This window comes from Thalia democratica, chromosome 1, assembly GCF_965202585.1.
Source record: "Thalia democratica chromosome 1, ktThaDemo2.hap1.1, whole genome shotgun sequence".
NCBI classification, from domain to species: Eukaryota; Metazoa; Chordata; class Thaliacea; order Salpida; family Salpidae; genus Thalia; species Thalia democratica.
The window spans coordinates 67,032,730-67,046,292 of NC_139165.1; the positions used below are offsets into that span (position 1 = coordinate 67,032,730).

The 13,563-nt window shown below is 24.0% G+C and overlaps 1 protein-coding gene across 2 annotated transcripts; it reads left to right on the forward strand.

The window, feature by feature from the left end:
* The first annotated feature begins 330 nt into the window (after nucleotides 1–330).
* On the forward strand, nucleotides 331–12,868 carry LOC145832122 (copine-8-like). Of its 2 annotated transcripts, none has more exons than XM_082939480.1 (16): nucleotides 331–481; nucleotides 1,695–1,735; nucleotides 1,874–1,920; nucleotides 3,731–3,834; nucleotides 4,931–4,970; nucleotides 5,406–5,479; nucleotides 5,688–5,858; nucleotides 6,973–7,116; nucleotides 7,469–7,547; nucleotides 7,896–7,999; nucleotides 8,591–8,711; nucleotides 9,954–10,061; nucleotides 10,374–10,501; nucleotides 10,670–10,839; nucleotides 11,320–11,393; nucleotides 11,575–12,868. In XM_082939480.1, exons 1-16 carry the CDS (start codon nucleotides 363–365, stop codon nucleotides 11,731–11,733), a joined length of 1,683 nt encoding a protein of 560 aa, XP_082795606.1. In that variant the 5' UTR covers nucleotides 331–362; the 3' UTR covers nucleotides 11,734–12,868. The 2 variants fall into 2 exon arrangements, with proteins under 2 accessions (XP_082795606.1, XP_082795613.1); XM_082939487.1 differs by having other exon boundaries at nucleotides 7,472–7,547.
* Nucleotides 12,869–13,563: the final 695 nt, after the last annotated feature.

Genomic DNA, 13,563 nt, shown 5'->3' on the forward strand with positions numbered 1-13,563 from the left:
AACTGCTTAGTTAATTTTTCATCAATATAATTTATTTTTTCATAATATTTGCTGCATTAGAAAATTTTGCTTAAAACTCTACTTACTGTTGAAAAACTGCTAAAATTAAATAATTTTTAATACAATTCTTTGTTTTTGTTTATTGATCTTTTGCTATAGATCAAATATATTTTCATGAAATTTTATTTTGTATTCATGGTTTTTACTGTTTTTAATATTGCTTTTCAAGAAAGTATAATGATTTTTTTATTTGGACACCAGTGTTTTAAGACTTAAACATAATGTTTTCAAAAAATTTAATAGTGGAAATTATTAACGTTTAGACTTTTAGTTAATTAATTTTTTGATAACAAACAACAATAATGGCTTCTGCTCCCCCATTTCAAGGAAACCCTCCTCCTTACTCTCCATCGTTTGGAGCAGGCGGAGATCCAACAAATGCACAGCCAGTTTCATCAGTTGAAGTATCAGTTTCATGCAGGTAAAAATTTATCAATATATGTTGGTGCTTTTTGTTCAACAACTTTATTAGTACACTAAATTAAAAAAAATATATCATTAGAATTGTTCAATTAAGTTAAAGCTATATAAATTTAAGACCTTTATTAATAAAAACCCTAGTGTTTTATGTGAATGCTTAACAAATGAAATACAAGTGATTTTTAATAGAAAATAAAATTTGCAATTAATTTTTGAGATATAGTCAGTTATGTAAAAGTTTTTAATACAAACATACGGACTGCAACTTTTTTTTATCCAAATTTTCAAACTAAACAAAGGTTTTTTTTTTTTGTTTTTTGAATTAGAAACAAAAAAATTATCAGATATAATTAAAGGTTGTATAAACAGTTATATTTAAGTTTAACTTTTAAGTATTGATACTAATATCTAATAGTTATAAGTTTTATTTAAATACTAGAAAATCAGTAATTAAATCTTTTCCAAACTGACAAAAGAAGTTTATTACTTGTTTTTAATAGAGATTTGCTAAATCAATCATTTAGTTAAAAATAGACCATGCATAAAAATCATCACTAAATTTTTTAATTTGAATTCTTTTGATTTGCTGGTCAACAATTAACTAAGTTCTTTTCTGAATAGTATAAATAAAATAAATTTTTATGAGGTTAAATTATTCAATTTTTTATATTCTGTTGTCAATAACACTAAAATAAAAGCAGTAAAGTGTGAACTTTGAAACTACTGAATAAATTTCCATAAAAACATGTCACCAACCTGTTTTAGTGATTGAAAAAAAAGTGTAAGATTTTTGAAAATTTTACAAAGTAAAATAGAAAACTATGTAAAAACTACTACTTTTAGTACTATAAACACAAAATAAGTTTAAAGTTAGATAATAAACATTGAAAAAATATTTGACATATACTTATATATTAATAACTACTTTACATCAACAGCTCATAAACTAAATATAAAATGAATTTTACCATCTTATTTTACATGCTTAATTATGTGTATATGTTTTTAATGATTTATAAAAATTGATTTCTTTGCAGCTAAAATTGTATAAATCACACTGGTAAATTCTAAAAACAATTATTTCTACTTTAATAAAACTTAATTATAAATCAAACATGTCACCTTATACTTTTTAGTAAAAAATCAAAAAAAAAGGAAAACATTTGATAGAAATTTAGCATATGTACAACTAATTTAAATTTATTATATTTCAGAAACCTTATTGATGCAGATTACTTTTCAAAGTCAGATCCAAGTAAGTTAATTATTTAATACCTTGTTCTTTAAGTGATATTTTCTTGTATTATAATTAAAATACTACTTTGTTTGAATTTAGTTATTATAGATTAAAATTAAAACTAGTGTAGGATAGTGAAGTGTTTTTATTTTTTAGTGGTCGTACTGTTTACTCAAGCTCTTGGAACAAAAGAATGGAGAGAGGTAAATGTTTTAAATACTAGAAGTTTTATTTTGTTTTGAAAACTTAAGATATCAATACTACAATGATTTTAAGGCGCAGACGCGCTAATTTTGTTATTAATTTTATTATAAAATGGCTTGGTAATTTGTTTTTTGCTTACATTTTGTCTACAAAAATTTAAATAAATAACAGTTTTTATTAATTTAATCTAAGTTTGTTTAAAACAAACAAATTTAAATGTTTAGATCGATACATTAAATTCATTGTAGTTTTTAGTTAGTATGTTTTGACATGTTGGTAATTACAAATGACTGTCGATTGTTATTTTCTGCAATAATTTTCTATGAACAATTTTTACAAAACGTACGAAATAGATACTTATTTATCAAAACATTTGATATATGCTGTTAATAGTTTTGTAAACATCATAAAAAAAAGTTAACCGTTTTTCAATTAGTTTTGTAGCAATAGTTTTTATTACATTTGTGATTTAAGACCATAGGGGGGGGGGGGGTAAGCCATGTTTTTTACAAGTTGATCTTATTTTATAGAGTTTTTTCTAAGCTTGAAAATGCTTTTTATCGTTGTAAAAAATTCAAATTATTTTTTGAGATATGATTAGTCAAAGTTGGGCCGCATATTAGGTTCCCTATGGGAAGCGAAAATTAAAACAACAAAAAAAGACTATTTTATTTAAAATCTATCTCCTCCTACATTTTCAAGCAATCTTCTTCAAACTTTCACAGTCTAATCTTTATAAAATAACAAAAAAATGTTACTTTAGAATCTTTTTATTTTAATTTTGGTGATAAAATTTTTATTTTTTATATTATTAAAATTCATAAGTAATATTTTTTCCTTTTAATATAAGAAAATTTCCTGAAAATTTGAAGAAGATTGCTTGAAAAATGAAGGAGGACATAGGTTTTTATTGAATTTTTAAATGCCCGAGAAAGTTGACCTCCAAAAATTTGCGGTCCATACAAGCTTTTTACAAAAAATAAAATATCTCAAAAGTTAAATGATATTTTTGAATTCAATAAAAATAGGCTTGTAGTTTGTATTTAAAGCTTTCATATAAAAGCCAAAGTTAATTAAAAAAAAAAAAGATGTCAGACTCCCCCTATGGCCTTAATGTAAGAACACTAGCTGCTAAATTTTGTTATCATATCATTGATAGTATTTTTATGTTGATACAGTTTAAATCACACATTATCTTTTTTTCCAGTTAGAAGGAGTATAAGTATATTTAAATACATTATAATAATAGTATTCTTAAATTTAGATAATTTGTTAAGGCTTACAATACAATTGGGTCAACTTAAGCTAGTTTAATTTTTTAGGTTGTTTAAAAAACTCAGACTAGTTTAAACTTTTTTTTTGAAAATTTTATCTTTTTTAAATCTCAAGCTAGTTTTTATGAATATTTGATTAACCTTTTTTCTTTAAAGTTGTACTGTCAACTATATTAGTCTTATTATATTTATTGTTATTACAATTATTATTATTGTAATTATTATTATTATCATTATTTTGTTTTTTAGTATACAATTTCAATCAACAATTTTTTATTTCTTGTTTTATTGCTTTGCTTTTTTTTATTTTTGCAAAAACTTAGACTGACTCTGGCTAGTTTGAAGTTTTTCAGGCTAGTTTTTGGTCACTCAGGCTCGAGTTTTTGCCTCAAAAAGTGGCAATTTTGGTATAAATATTAACTATTGTTCACTTTTTTTTATACTGTTAACTTTTAATTAAATATTTTTTCTAAAGAGTTCTAATAATTATAATGTCTAATTTAATAATCTAATATATTTTCAAAAAAATTTTTAGTTTGGTAGAACAGAAGCAATTCAAAACACACTTGAACCTGAATTTGTACGAAAGTTTGTAATTGATTACTTTTTTGAAGAAAGACAGCATCTTCGTTTTGATGTGTAAGTTGAAATAAATGTATTTGTTTTATTGTTTCTATGGTTCTTATGGTACTGACTATTATATACAAAAAATGTGAATAAGTTTTAATATTTCTAAAATCTATAAATTTCAACCTTATATATTTTTCAATATAATTACTCCAGGAAAGTTTTCTTGTTTATTTGAATGATTTGAATATATAAGTAAAATAAATACTTCATAAAAATAAGTTAAATAGTCTAGTGGTAGTAAATTTTAATGCAATATGAAATTTTTGTAATTGAACTTTCAGTTTATTTAAAAATATTTAAAGTGATTTCTTCTAGTATGTACACGGTATCAAAAAAAAATGTTGAGTTTAAACTAAGTATCCTGTAAACTTTAAAACGCCTTGATTCCGTTTATCTCAAAAAAAAAATTAAGAAGTTAAAGTTTAAATAATTTTTTTTAGCTAGAATATAAATATTTAAATAATCTGTATACAACCATGTCTTTTTTCTATTACCATAAATTATTGAGTATTATTATAAATAGTTTTACTATTGAGTAAATACTTGTTTTAGTTATTTGAAATAAATGAATAATATTTTGAACTGACAAAAACAAACAACAGTTGTACACAACAAAGTTGTATTATTCTTTTTGCATAAATTGTGTTTTAGTAACTATTCTAATTAAAAAAATAGTTAAATAAACGTTTCATATAAGTAAGTATTTACTAACATAAGTATTTAAGATTTATATGTATAAGCATGTAAATATATTTGTGCGTCATACTAAATAATTAAAAAAATTATAGTGTTTTTCTGTTTGATGCTTCAAACTTTTCGGTCCTTTTTAACCTAGTAGATTCATCTCAAGCTTTACACACTAACTTACAGTAATAGTTAAAGTATTCTAAAAAAATAAAATAAATTATGTTTACTTATCTTTTTATAATTGCAACAAATAATAATTTTCGTATGTTTTAGCGCAATTTTGTGTAAAAATTCTATATGGTCACACTTTAAGTAGAAAAATAAACAGCCTGTACTTTTGTAATTATAAGTTGTTATCTAGTATGTAATTGTAAATTATATTTATGTAAATAGCTAAATAACAAATATTTATTTTAAGGTATGACATAGACTCTGAATCATCAAAGCTATCTGATCATGTAAGTTAAACTTACTTATACAAAATAATAGTGGTTTAAACACATTTTAAAACATTAATGTTTATTAACGTTATTCATATAACGTATTATTAGTATTAATAAAATTACCAATCTTTATTTTCAATAAGTTTTTGTAATTTAAATTTTTTTAGTGTTTTTAAAGCTATTTATTAAGTTAAATTTGCAAAATTTTGTTATAAAAAGTAAACTGAATTTTAATCATATTTATATAGTTAAGTTCTATATTTTTCTATCTATAATTTGAACAAGTTTACTTCTGGTGAGATAATTGTTTCTCTTGCTTTCCTCCAAGGTTTATTCAAAATTTATATCTCATATTTAATAGAAAAAATAATCAGTTTTTATAAAGTTTTGAAATAAAAGATGTCTATTTCAGTTTAAAATAGATAACAACATAAATTATCGTTTACACAGGATTTTCTTGGAAGTGCTACATGCACTTTAGGTGAAATTGTCTCCGCGTCGTCCACGTTTAAAAGAAGTCTGAAGTAAGTTTATTGAAGTATGAAACTTTTATAAAACTCAGACTATTTTGTTTATAGTTTTACCCATAGATTATTAAAAATAAATACGTGAACATCAAAAACTAGTTGTCATATGAGTCACTTTGTTTAAGTAAAAAGTGAGAACACAATCATCATACATACTTTTTGTTGCAAACTCTATAACCCTCTTTATCTAAAACTTTTACAACAGAGGCGAAGGGAGAGTTAGAGACCAAGGTGAGATAATATTGAGAGGAGAAGAAATTAGTCAGTGTAAGGACACTTTAGAAATGGGTTTTAATGGAAAAAATTTAGAAAACAAGAAATGGTTTAGTGGCCTTTCCCCTTTCCTGGTGTTCTTAAGGTGCAACGAGGACAACAGGTTGGTTTACAAACGTGATTTTTTTTATATTTTCTAGTTAACTTGTTTTCGTTTTACATTATTCATGGTTGTCAATAAAACCTTGAATCCTCAAAAAACCTGGAGTTTGACAATTTAGGTTATAAAAAAACCTGGAAAAATGTAATTTGAAAGTTTTTGAAAAAAAAAAAAGAATTACTGAAAATCATGGATTTTTAAATAATTGTACATATAAAGTACTGAAGTTTCGGTTTATAGGAAAAATCTATCTTAACATTTGGCACCCCTGATTATTAAATTACTAAAAAACTCTAATAAAAAGTCCTTATTATTTAAGATCGTTGTGTTAAAAAAATTTGCCAGTATACCCTTACTATAGGCAGTTATTTTTCTGGCAAGAAACAATTATTGAAAAAAAATAAAAACAAACAGAAAAGCACCTGTTGAAATTGAAAAATTAAAAAGAAAAGCCTCAAGAAGTTTATAGGAGGTTTACTAAAATCATTAAATCAGCTTTGAATGAATTATTTCATTCATTAAACGTTGCTATACTAATCTTAACAAATAAGTTAGTATAAGTTTACAATAATTATAAGTTTATACTTAAATTGATTATTACAGTTAATGTTACAGTTATGTTATAAATTACGTATTCATAAATCTTGAATTATTATAATATTTTTTTTTAGTTCTAATAACTATAAATTTACAAATAGTTCTTAGTTGGTATATTTCTAAAGCATTTAGGTTTGTTTATAGAGTTTATAATATTGAAGTATTTTTTCGTGATAGGTCATTTAAAAAAAATATAATTAGATCACTAAAAATTTACTTTTACATAATTTTTAAGTAATTTTTTAAGTCAAAAGAAATTTAAGTTCTGAATAAGTGTTCAGATTTATATCTAATTAAGTTGTTATTTTTTAATTATTTTATTTAAGTAAAACAATGTTATGGTTCAGCATTAAATTTTAAAAAACATAACATAGTGTGTTTTATATGAAGTGCTTTTTAAAAATTACACTTTTATTATCTTTTAAATGCAACCATCACAGTAATGTTTGTGCCGATGAAAAATGTTCATTGCTGTTTAGAGTTTCTAAGTTTTTGATAATTTTTAATAATCGTCTCATAGGTACACTGTTTGTGCGAAAACAGAGACAACTAGTGGAGCAAACCCGTCTTGGAGAAGGAAGGAGTACTCAATTCAAAAACTCTGTAACGGAGACAGAGATAGAACTATAAAAGTTGAAGTCTATGATTATTATTCTAACGGATCGTAAGTTTTTAAGTTTTGTGATTAATTGAATATATAATGTACATTTTTATTTTTGTTTTATATTTTATAAGAGTTGAACAGAACACTAAGTTCTATATTTCTTTTATAAGGATTAAAGTATAAAAATTAGGGTAAATTAACCTGACAAAAGTTTTGATTTGAAATATATGTTAAGATTTCGATTTCAAACTTGCTAATTTTCGTTTAAAACAATTAGTTTGTTTACATTAGTGCAATAAATTTACCGCACTTAACAAGGTCTGCAATAGAAATTTCAGTATTTTTTTAAAATTAGATGTTACGCTGTTTAATAACAAACTTTAATATTTTTGTGAAAAAATTGTAAATTAAGCAGCCACCACTTAATTGGAACTTTTGAAACATCTGTGAATAGATTAGAACATGGAGTTGGAAATGATAATATTTATCCCGTAAGTTTTATAAAATTAATTTTTCTGACGTATAAAAAACTTTGGACTAATAAGCAGATTAATGCCAAAATTTATTTCGATTAAAAAAATTAAAAAAAGAAGTTGACACTTTTTTTTTTTAAAGGAATACAGTTTTTTTTTTAAATTTTGTTGTTAAAATAGTTTGAAACAAATTTACAAATATATGCACGTATAGATTAATCTTTAATGAAGCAACTTGTTTAAGTACTAAAAATATTATATCTAAAGTTCTCAATTAAAAATTTACATCAATCTATCTAGTTAGTTCTAAAAATAAATAAAATGTTTAATGTGGACAGCTTTGTAAAAACTCCTTTTAAATTTCAGCTCGAACATCCGAAGAAAAAATCGAAAAAAAGTCCTGGAACTATACATCTTAATTTTTTCAAGTTTCGTAAAAATTACTCGTTTTTAGAATATTTACGCGGAGGGTTAGTACTTATAGTTTTTTAACTAATAAAACCATAAAGCTGTATTTTTAATATTGCAAATCTGAAGTTTTTAAAGTTTTTTATTAAAATAAACATTTTTATATTTTTAAAACGAGCTGTTGTAGTTTTGTATAATTAGTTTAATAAAAAATCTATGCATTATTAATATTTAATCGTCAATGATAGGTCTATAGCCTGTTGTACCTTATATTTTTTTAGTCTAAAAGCCTTTAGTGCTTTTTTTTAAATTTTATACACATACATATATATAAATTAAGATTTATAAAATCTTTAAGTCCTGTCTTTTGCAGTATTTTTTTTGTTTGTCTTGCAAAAAACTAACATTACTATTGGAATACAGTATTGTTTATAAATGTTAATCTTAAAGGATCTTTAGATCAAATAAAAGTTTGTTTTGAACAAAAAAAGTTTAATATACAAATAACAAATAAACATGTGTGATTTTTTTTTAAACTCGCTACACCAGCATATGTAAAAAAGAGCTGTTAATCTTATTATAAAGCTGACATAAAATTTATGACTTTACTAGTATTAAATTTTCAAGTTTATAATTTATATTTAACATTCCAGGTTAGACATGAATTTTGTTGTTGCAATTGATTTCACCGGTTCAAATGGAAACCCAACACAACCTAGTTCACTGCATTACATTCACCCTCAACGCCCTAACCAGTATTCGCTTGCCATACAGGTTGGTTTGAATTGTTTGTTTTCAAGTTTTATTTATCTGTTGTTTAAACTGTACTAAGTAGATTCATAAAATTATCTATTGGAATATTTTAAAATTTGTAATTTTCTCAGGTTTTGTAATTTTAGGTATTTAAGTATAACATTTAGTAAAAACTACTTAATTAATATTTTTTTAAACATAAAGCTTTTTTTTTAACAACTATTTATAAGTAATCTTAAAAAAGTTAAGCGTACAACATTTTTTCATTAATCTCAATTTTTTTTGCATCGTTATCATAACAGTAATCTAATAATTTAGTTGGTAGATTTTTTGATAGTTTATGGAAAATTTTATAAAAAGCATGCAGTGAAATATTTTGCGGAAAGTACTGATTGGTATTTACTTATTTTTATCACATGACTTGTATTGAGAAAGTAAATATTTTTAACTATTGAACTATTTAACCTATAGTATTGGTTTTCGTTCAGCGTAAACAATCGTCAACTATGGTTCGTTAATTGAGTATAAGTAATTACAATTTAATTGGTTAAATATTTTCAAACTTATTAATTTAAAGTGTTTGATTAGTACTTAATAAAGCTTTTGTATATTGTAAAATTAAGGTTAAGCAAAATTTGTTTGATAGGATAGTTTTTAAGTATTTCAAATTTAGTTAGAAATTATAAGAAACAAAGTATGACTGATAGTTTGAATATTTCAAAATAAGCAAAAACTGACTGTTTTAAAAACTAGTTCTTAACAATGACTATAAAAAAACTTTGAAGAAAGCGTTTTTGTTTACAATTCAACTTTAATTCTTAACAATAGAAGTAATTGTTAAGCTATGTTTACTCATATTCTATATTTAGTATCGAACAATAATTTTTTTTTTCAATAAGCGGGAATGTAATTTAATGAATTAGTTAAATTAGTTTAATTTGTTTTAAACAATTAAGAAAATATATTATAACTTTTAATAATTAACTTTCTTAGTTGTTTTTGTAGCGTATATATTTTGATAAAATCTAAAAATTTAATCATTTTTTATAAAGGTTTATTTGATTGCAATATTATTTTATGTAATAACTATATATATAAATAATCACCTACGCACTTAATTTTTTTAACTCTAAAAGTTTTATTGATTGTTTTGACTTCGTAAATTTTAATGGTTACAGTTTTTAACGGATTAGAAAGTTATAGATAGTTGAACTACAATAATATTAATCCTATTATCTTTAATTTTGTACTACCATTTTTCAGTCGGTAGGTGGCATCATTCAAGACTATGATACAGACCGAATGTTTCCAACTTATGGGTTCGGTGCTCGCCTGCCCCCAAGTGGACAAGTTTCTCACAATTTCGCAGTGGTTTGTTACATTTGCAGTAAGAAAACTAAGAAATAAATTAAAAACACAATTTTTTACTAACATTTTATTTATAAATAATATATAAAAATAAGTTTTTTTAAGCATGTAGAATAACTAAGTTTTACATTACTAATATTTTTCAAGTTATGTAAGAGAAAAATATAATTAAACAATTTAGATTTTTTATTCAATATCTTGATTTAGTTGTTTTACTTAAAAACCTAATAATTAAAATTATATTTAAGAAGCCAGTAATTTTACTAATTTTGTTTTAATCTGAAAATGCCATTATTTTTGTTTGATATGCACCAGAACTTCGATCCTAATCAGCCGTCTTGCCACGGAATAGACGGAGTTCTAGCCGCTTACCAGTCTTGCATCAGGAGTGTGCAGCTGTACGGCCCTACTAACTTCTCACCCATCATCAACAACGTTGCACAGTTAGTTATTTGGTTGCATTTGAAAGGTAGTAGTTATAAAAATTTTGTAGTTAAAAGATTGTAAAAAAAAACATATATATTTATTTTTGTAATAAAAAAAAACTTATATCTACAAGATGATTGTGAATTAATAAAAAAAGTAATAGAAAAAGTTGATAAAATTCACAGGATGGCTGTAGACGCGCTGCAAGGTGAACAGAGGCTGTCGTATTTCGTCCTTCTCATGATAACAGACGGCATAATAACAGACATGGAAGCCACCAAGAACGCAATTGTCAGGGCGTCAAGTCTTCCACTGTCCATTATCATAGTTGGCGTTGGAGATGCCGATTTTGAGGGTTAGCGTGTTTTCCGCTGTAAATAAAAAGTATTATTAACAAGTTCATATATTAAGTTCATAGTTCAAATAAACTTTGTTTAAGTTGTGTTAGGTTCTTTATAAGTTGTTAAAATAATATATAAATGTTTTTTTTGAAAAACAAAGAGTTTTATGTAATTTTTAGCAATATTGTGTAAAAACTTATTTTACCCATCATTTTTAAAATAATAAAAAATAAATATTTTACATTTCACAATAATCATTAAAATCATTTACACTTTGTTTTCAAGAATACATAGTTTAATATGTAAAATAGTTAAATTTTTAGTGTTCTTCTATCTTATAGCATATCAATATATCTTTAATTAATTTAATCATTATGATTTAGCACTATTAAAAATTTAAGTGAACAATATTTAGTGTCCAAAACTACCACATAGAACTAATTTATTAAATTGGTGAATAATTAGAACTTACTTAAAAATATGTTTTATAACAGCTATGGATGAATTAGATGGAGATGATGTTAGACTGGAAAGTCGAGGAAAAAAAGCTGTAAGGGACATCGTACAAGTTTGTAGTGTTTAGTATTTCAACACTCATTTTTTTTTATATTAGTTTTGATTTTAATTAAATAATGATTTCTTTTCAAGGTGAGCACACACGACTTTTTTATAAATAATAAAAAGGTGAAAAAAGCTCATTAAAATTTTTAATTTACTTTAACTTAAAAAGATTATTTTTTTTACAACAGTTTGTACCCTTCATGGATTACATGAAATCTGGCAGCAGCTCAGTCATGAGTTCAGCTCGTCTGGCGAAAGCTGTCTTGGCTGAAGTTCCCGACCAAGTGACCAGTTACATGAAAGTAAATGGAATCGTCCCAGAACAGCAGCCTCCTTTGTACAGATAACATTGTTCATTGCCAATACAACTGTTTAAAACTGGATTTCCTCATCTAATATTTGGATTTTCTATTAAAGATAAAAAAAAATTAGTACATAAACTTTCAAGATAGTTTAGGTAAACTGTTTGTTTAATAATGGTGATCACTAGTATCATATTTGTTAGTAGTAGATGTTTTTGTTTGTTGAAATAGTTTTAGATTATTTTTACAAATGAAACTTTTGGATAATTTAAGTTATTATGTTTTGAAGCAAATGGTATAAAAGCCTTATTATTTTATAAATCTTGTTTTTTCAAAATTTTTGTTACTGATTTTTGTGTTTCTGCTAACATTCGATTAGTTTACTATAATGAAAAATATCATGCCTTATATTTTATGTACTATTTTTGACTAACTTTCTTCATATAACAGGGTTGTCACTCAATCGAATTAACTAATACTAACTTGATTTTTTTTTAACTCAGGAAAGTTGAAGCTAGGTTGTAAGTGATTAGAAACTTGATACATTTTTGTATTTTGTTATATAGACATTCAAAGTATCTTCTCATTTACTATTAGTGTTAAAAGTAAGTTGCCAATTAACACAATTAATACATGTTGATATTAGCTGTTTTATATATTAGAAAAATTATAAGTAAACCTACCAAACGCAAGTGTAAAAAAAAATTAGGCAGTTCTATAAAATTAATTGACAATAAGCTTATCACATACTATGCAATTATATATTTTAAAGTTTCATTTTGTCAAGTTTGTTACCCTTTTTAAACAAATTAGGTGTTTTGCAAACTTTATTGTCTTATTCTTAGTAGTTGTGGAGTATATGAAATTTTAAACAGCCATAGGCTTAAAGTTAATATTACCGTACGTGCCAAGTTTATTTGACTTTACCAAGAAATTTTCAGATAAATTAGGCCAGTTTCTAGTAATTCATGTTATGATTGCTCAAAAGATTGGCGACCCTAAACAAACATAAATACTTTAATTTATCTACAGAAACTACTGTTATATATTGCACTTTTTTTTGATAAAACTAACTAATTAATTTTTCAAAATTCTTTTAATGAGACCAAAGGCTTTTACGCTCTTAATAAAATTAACTTTCTTTTTGTATAGAATATTACTTTTAACAAATTAAAATAAACTAAACTACATTACATATAAAATTTTTTTGATGTGTTTTTATTGTAGTTGATTTTTAATGTAAAATAAAAATCCTATCGAAATGAATTTTTTTTTAAATGTTCTTCCATAAATAAAGTTTCTGCCACGCGTCTTTGTCATTTTTTAATATTTCTAGCTTTGTAAATTCTTATTTTTTGGGACTAAAGGTTATTGATTGTTTTTATTTAATTGTTTAAAAATCTCATAAAGTTTAAAAAAAATACATACATGAACAACAAATAAAAGTTTAGTTAAGAATTTTTAAATTTAGCACATTTGTTTGGTGACAAACGACTAACTTTGTTGTAGTGCTTTAATTTAAGGAGTTATAGTTAGCAGTCAATTTTACTCAGTAATTTACAGTAAGCATATATGCAATTTATATGTAACTATGTATATTATACATGGTGTTGTTTTAAAGTATGCTAAAACTACATAAGTGATTTTTATAGTTCAAGATGTTTAGGTTTTTTGAATTTAAAGTATAGATATTAAAGAACAAAAGAAATATAACAAAGTTTGTTCTCATGAAATAAATTTTTCAAGATTTTCTGAATGTCATAAAAACAAACTATTATCACAACGATAGAATAAATATATTAAGATATATATATATTTTATAATACAATTAACCTCTGCTGAGCAACAAAAAATATAATGTAATATGAGCAAAGC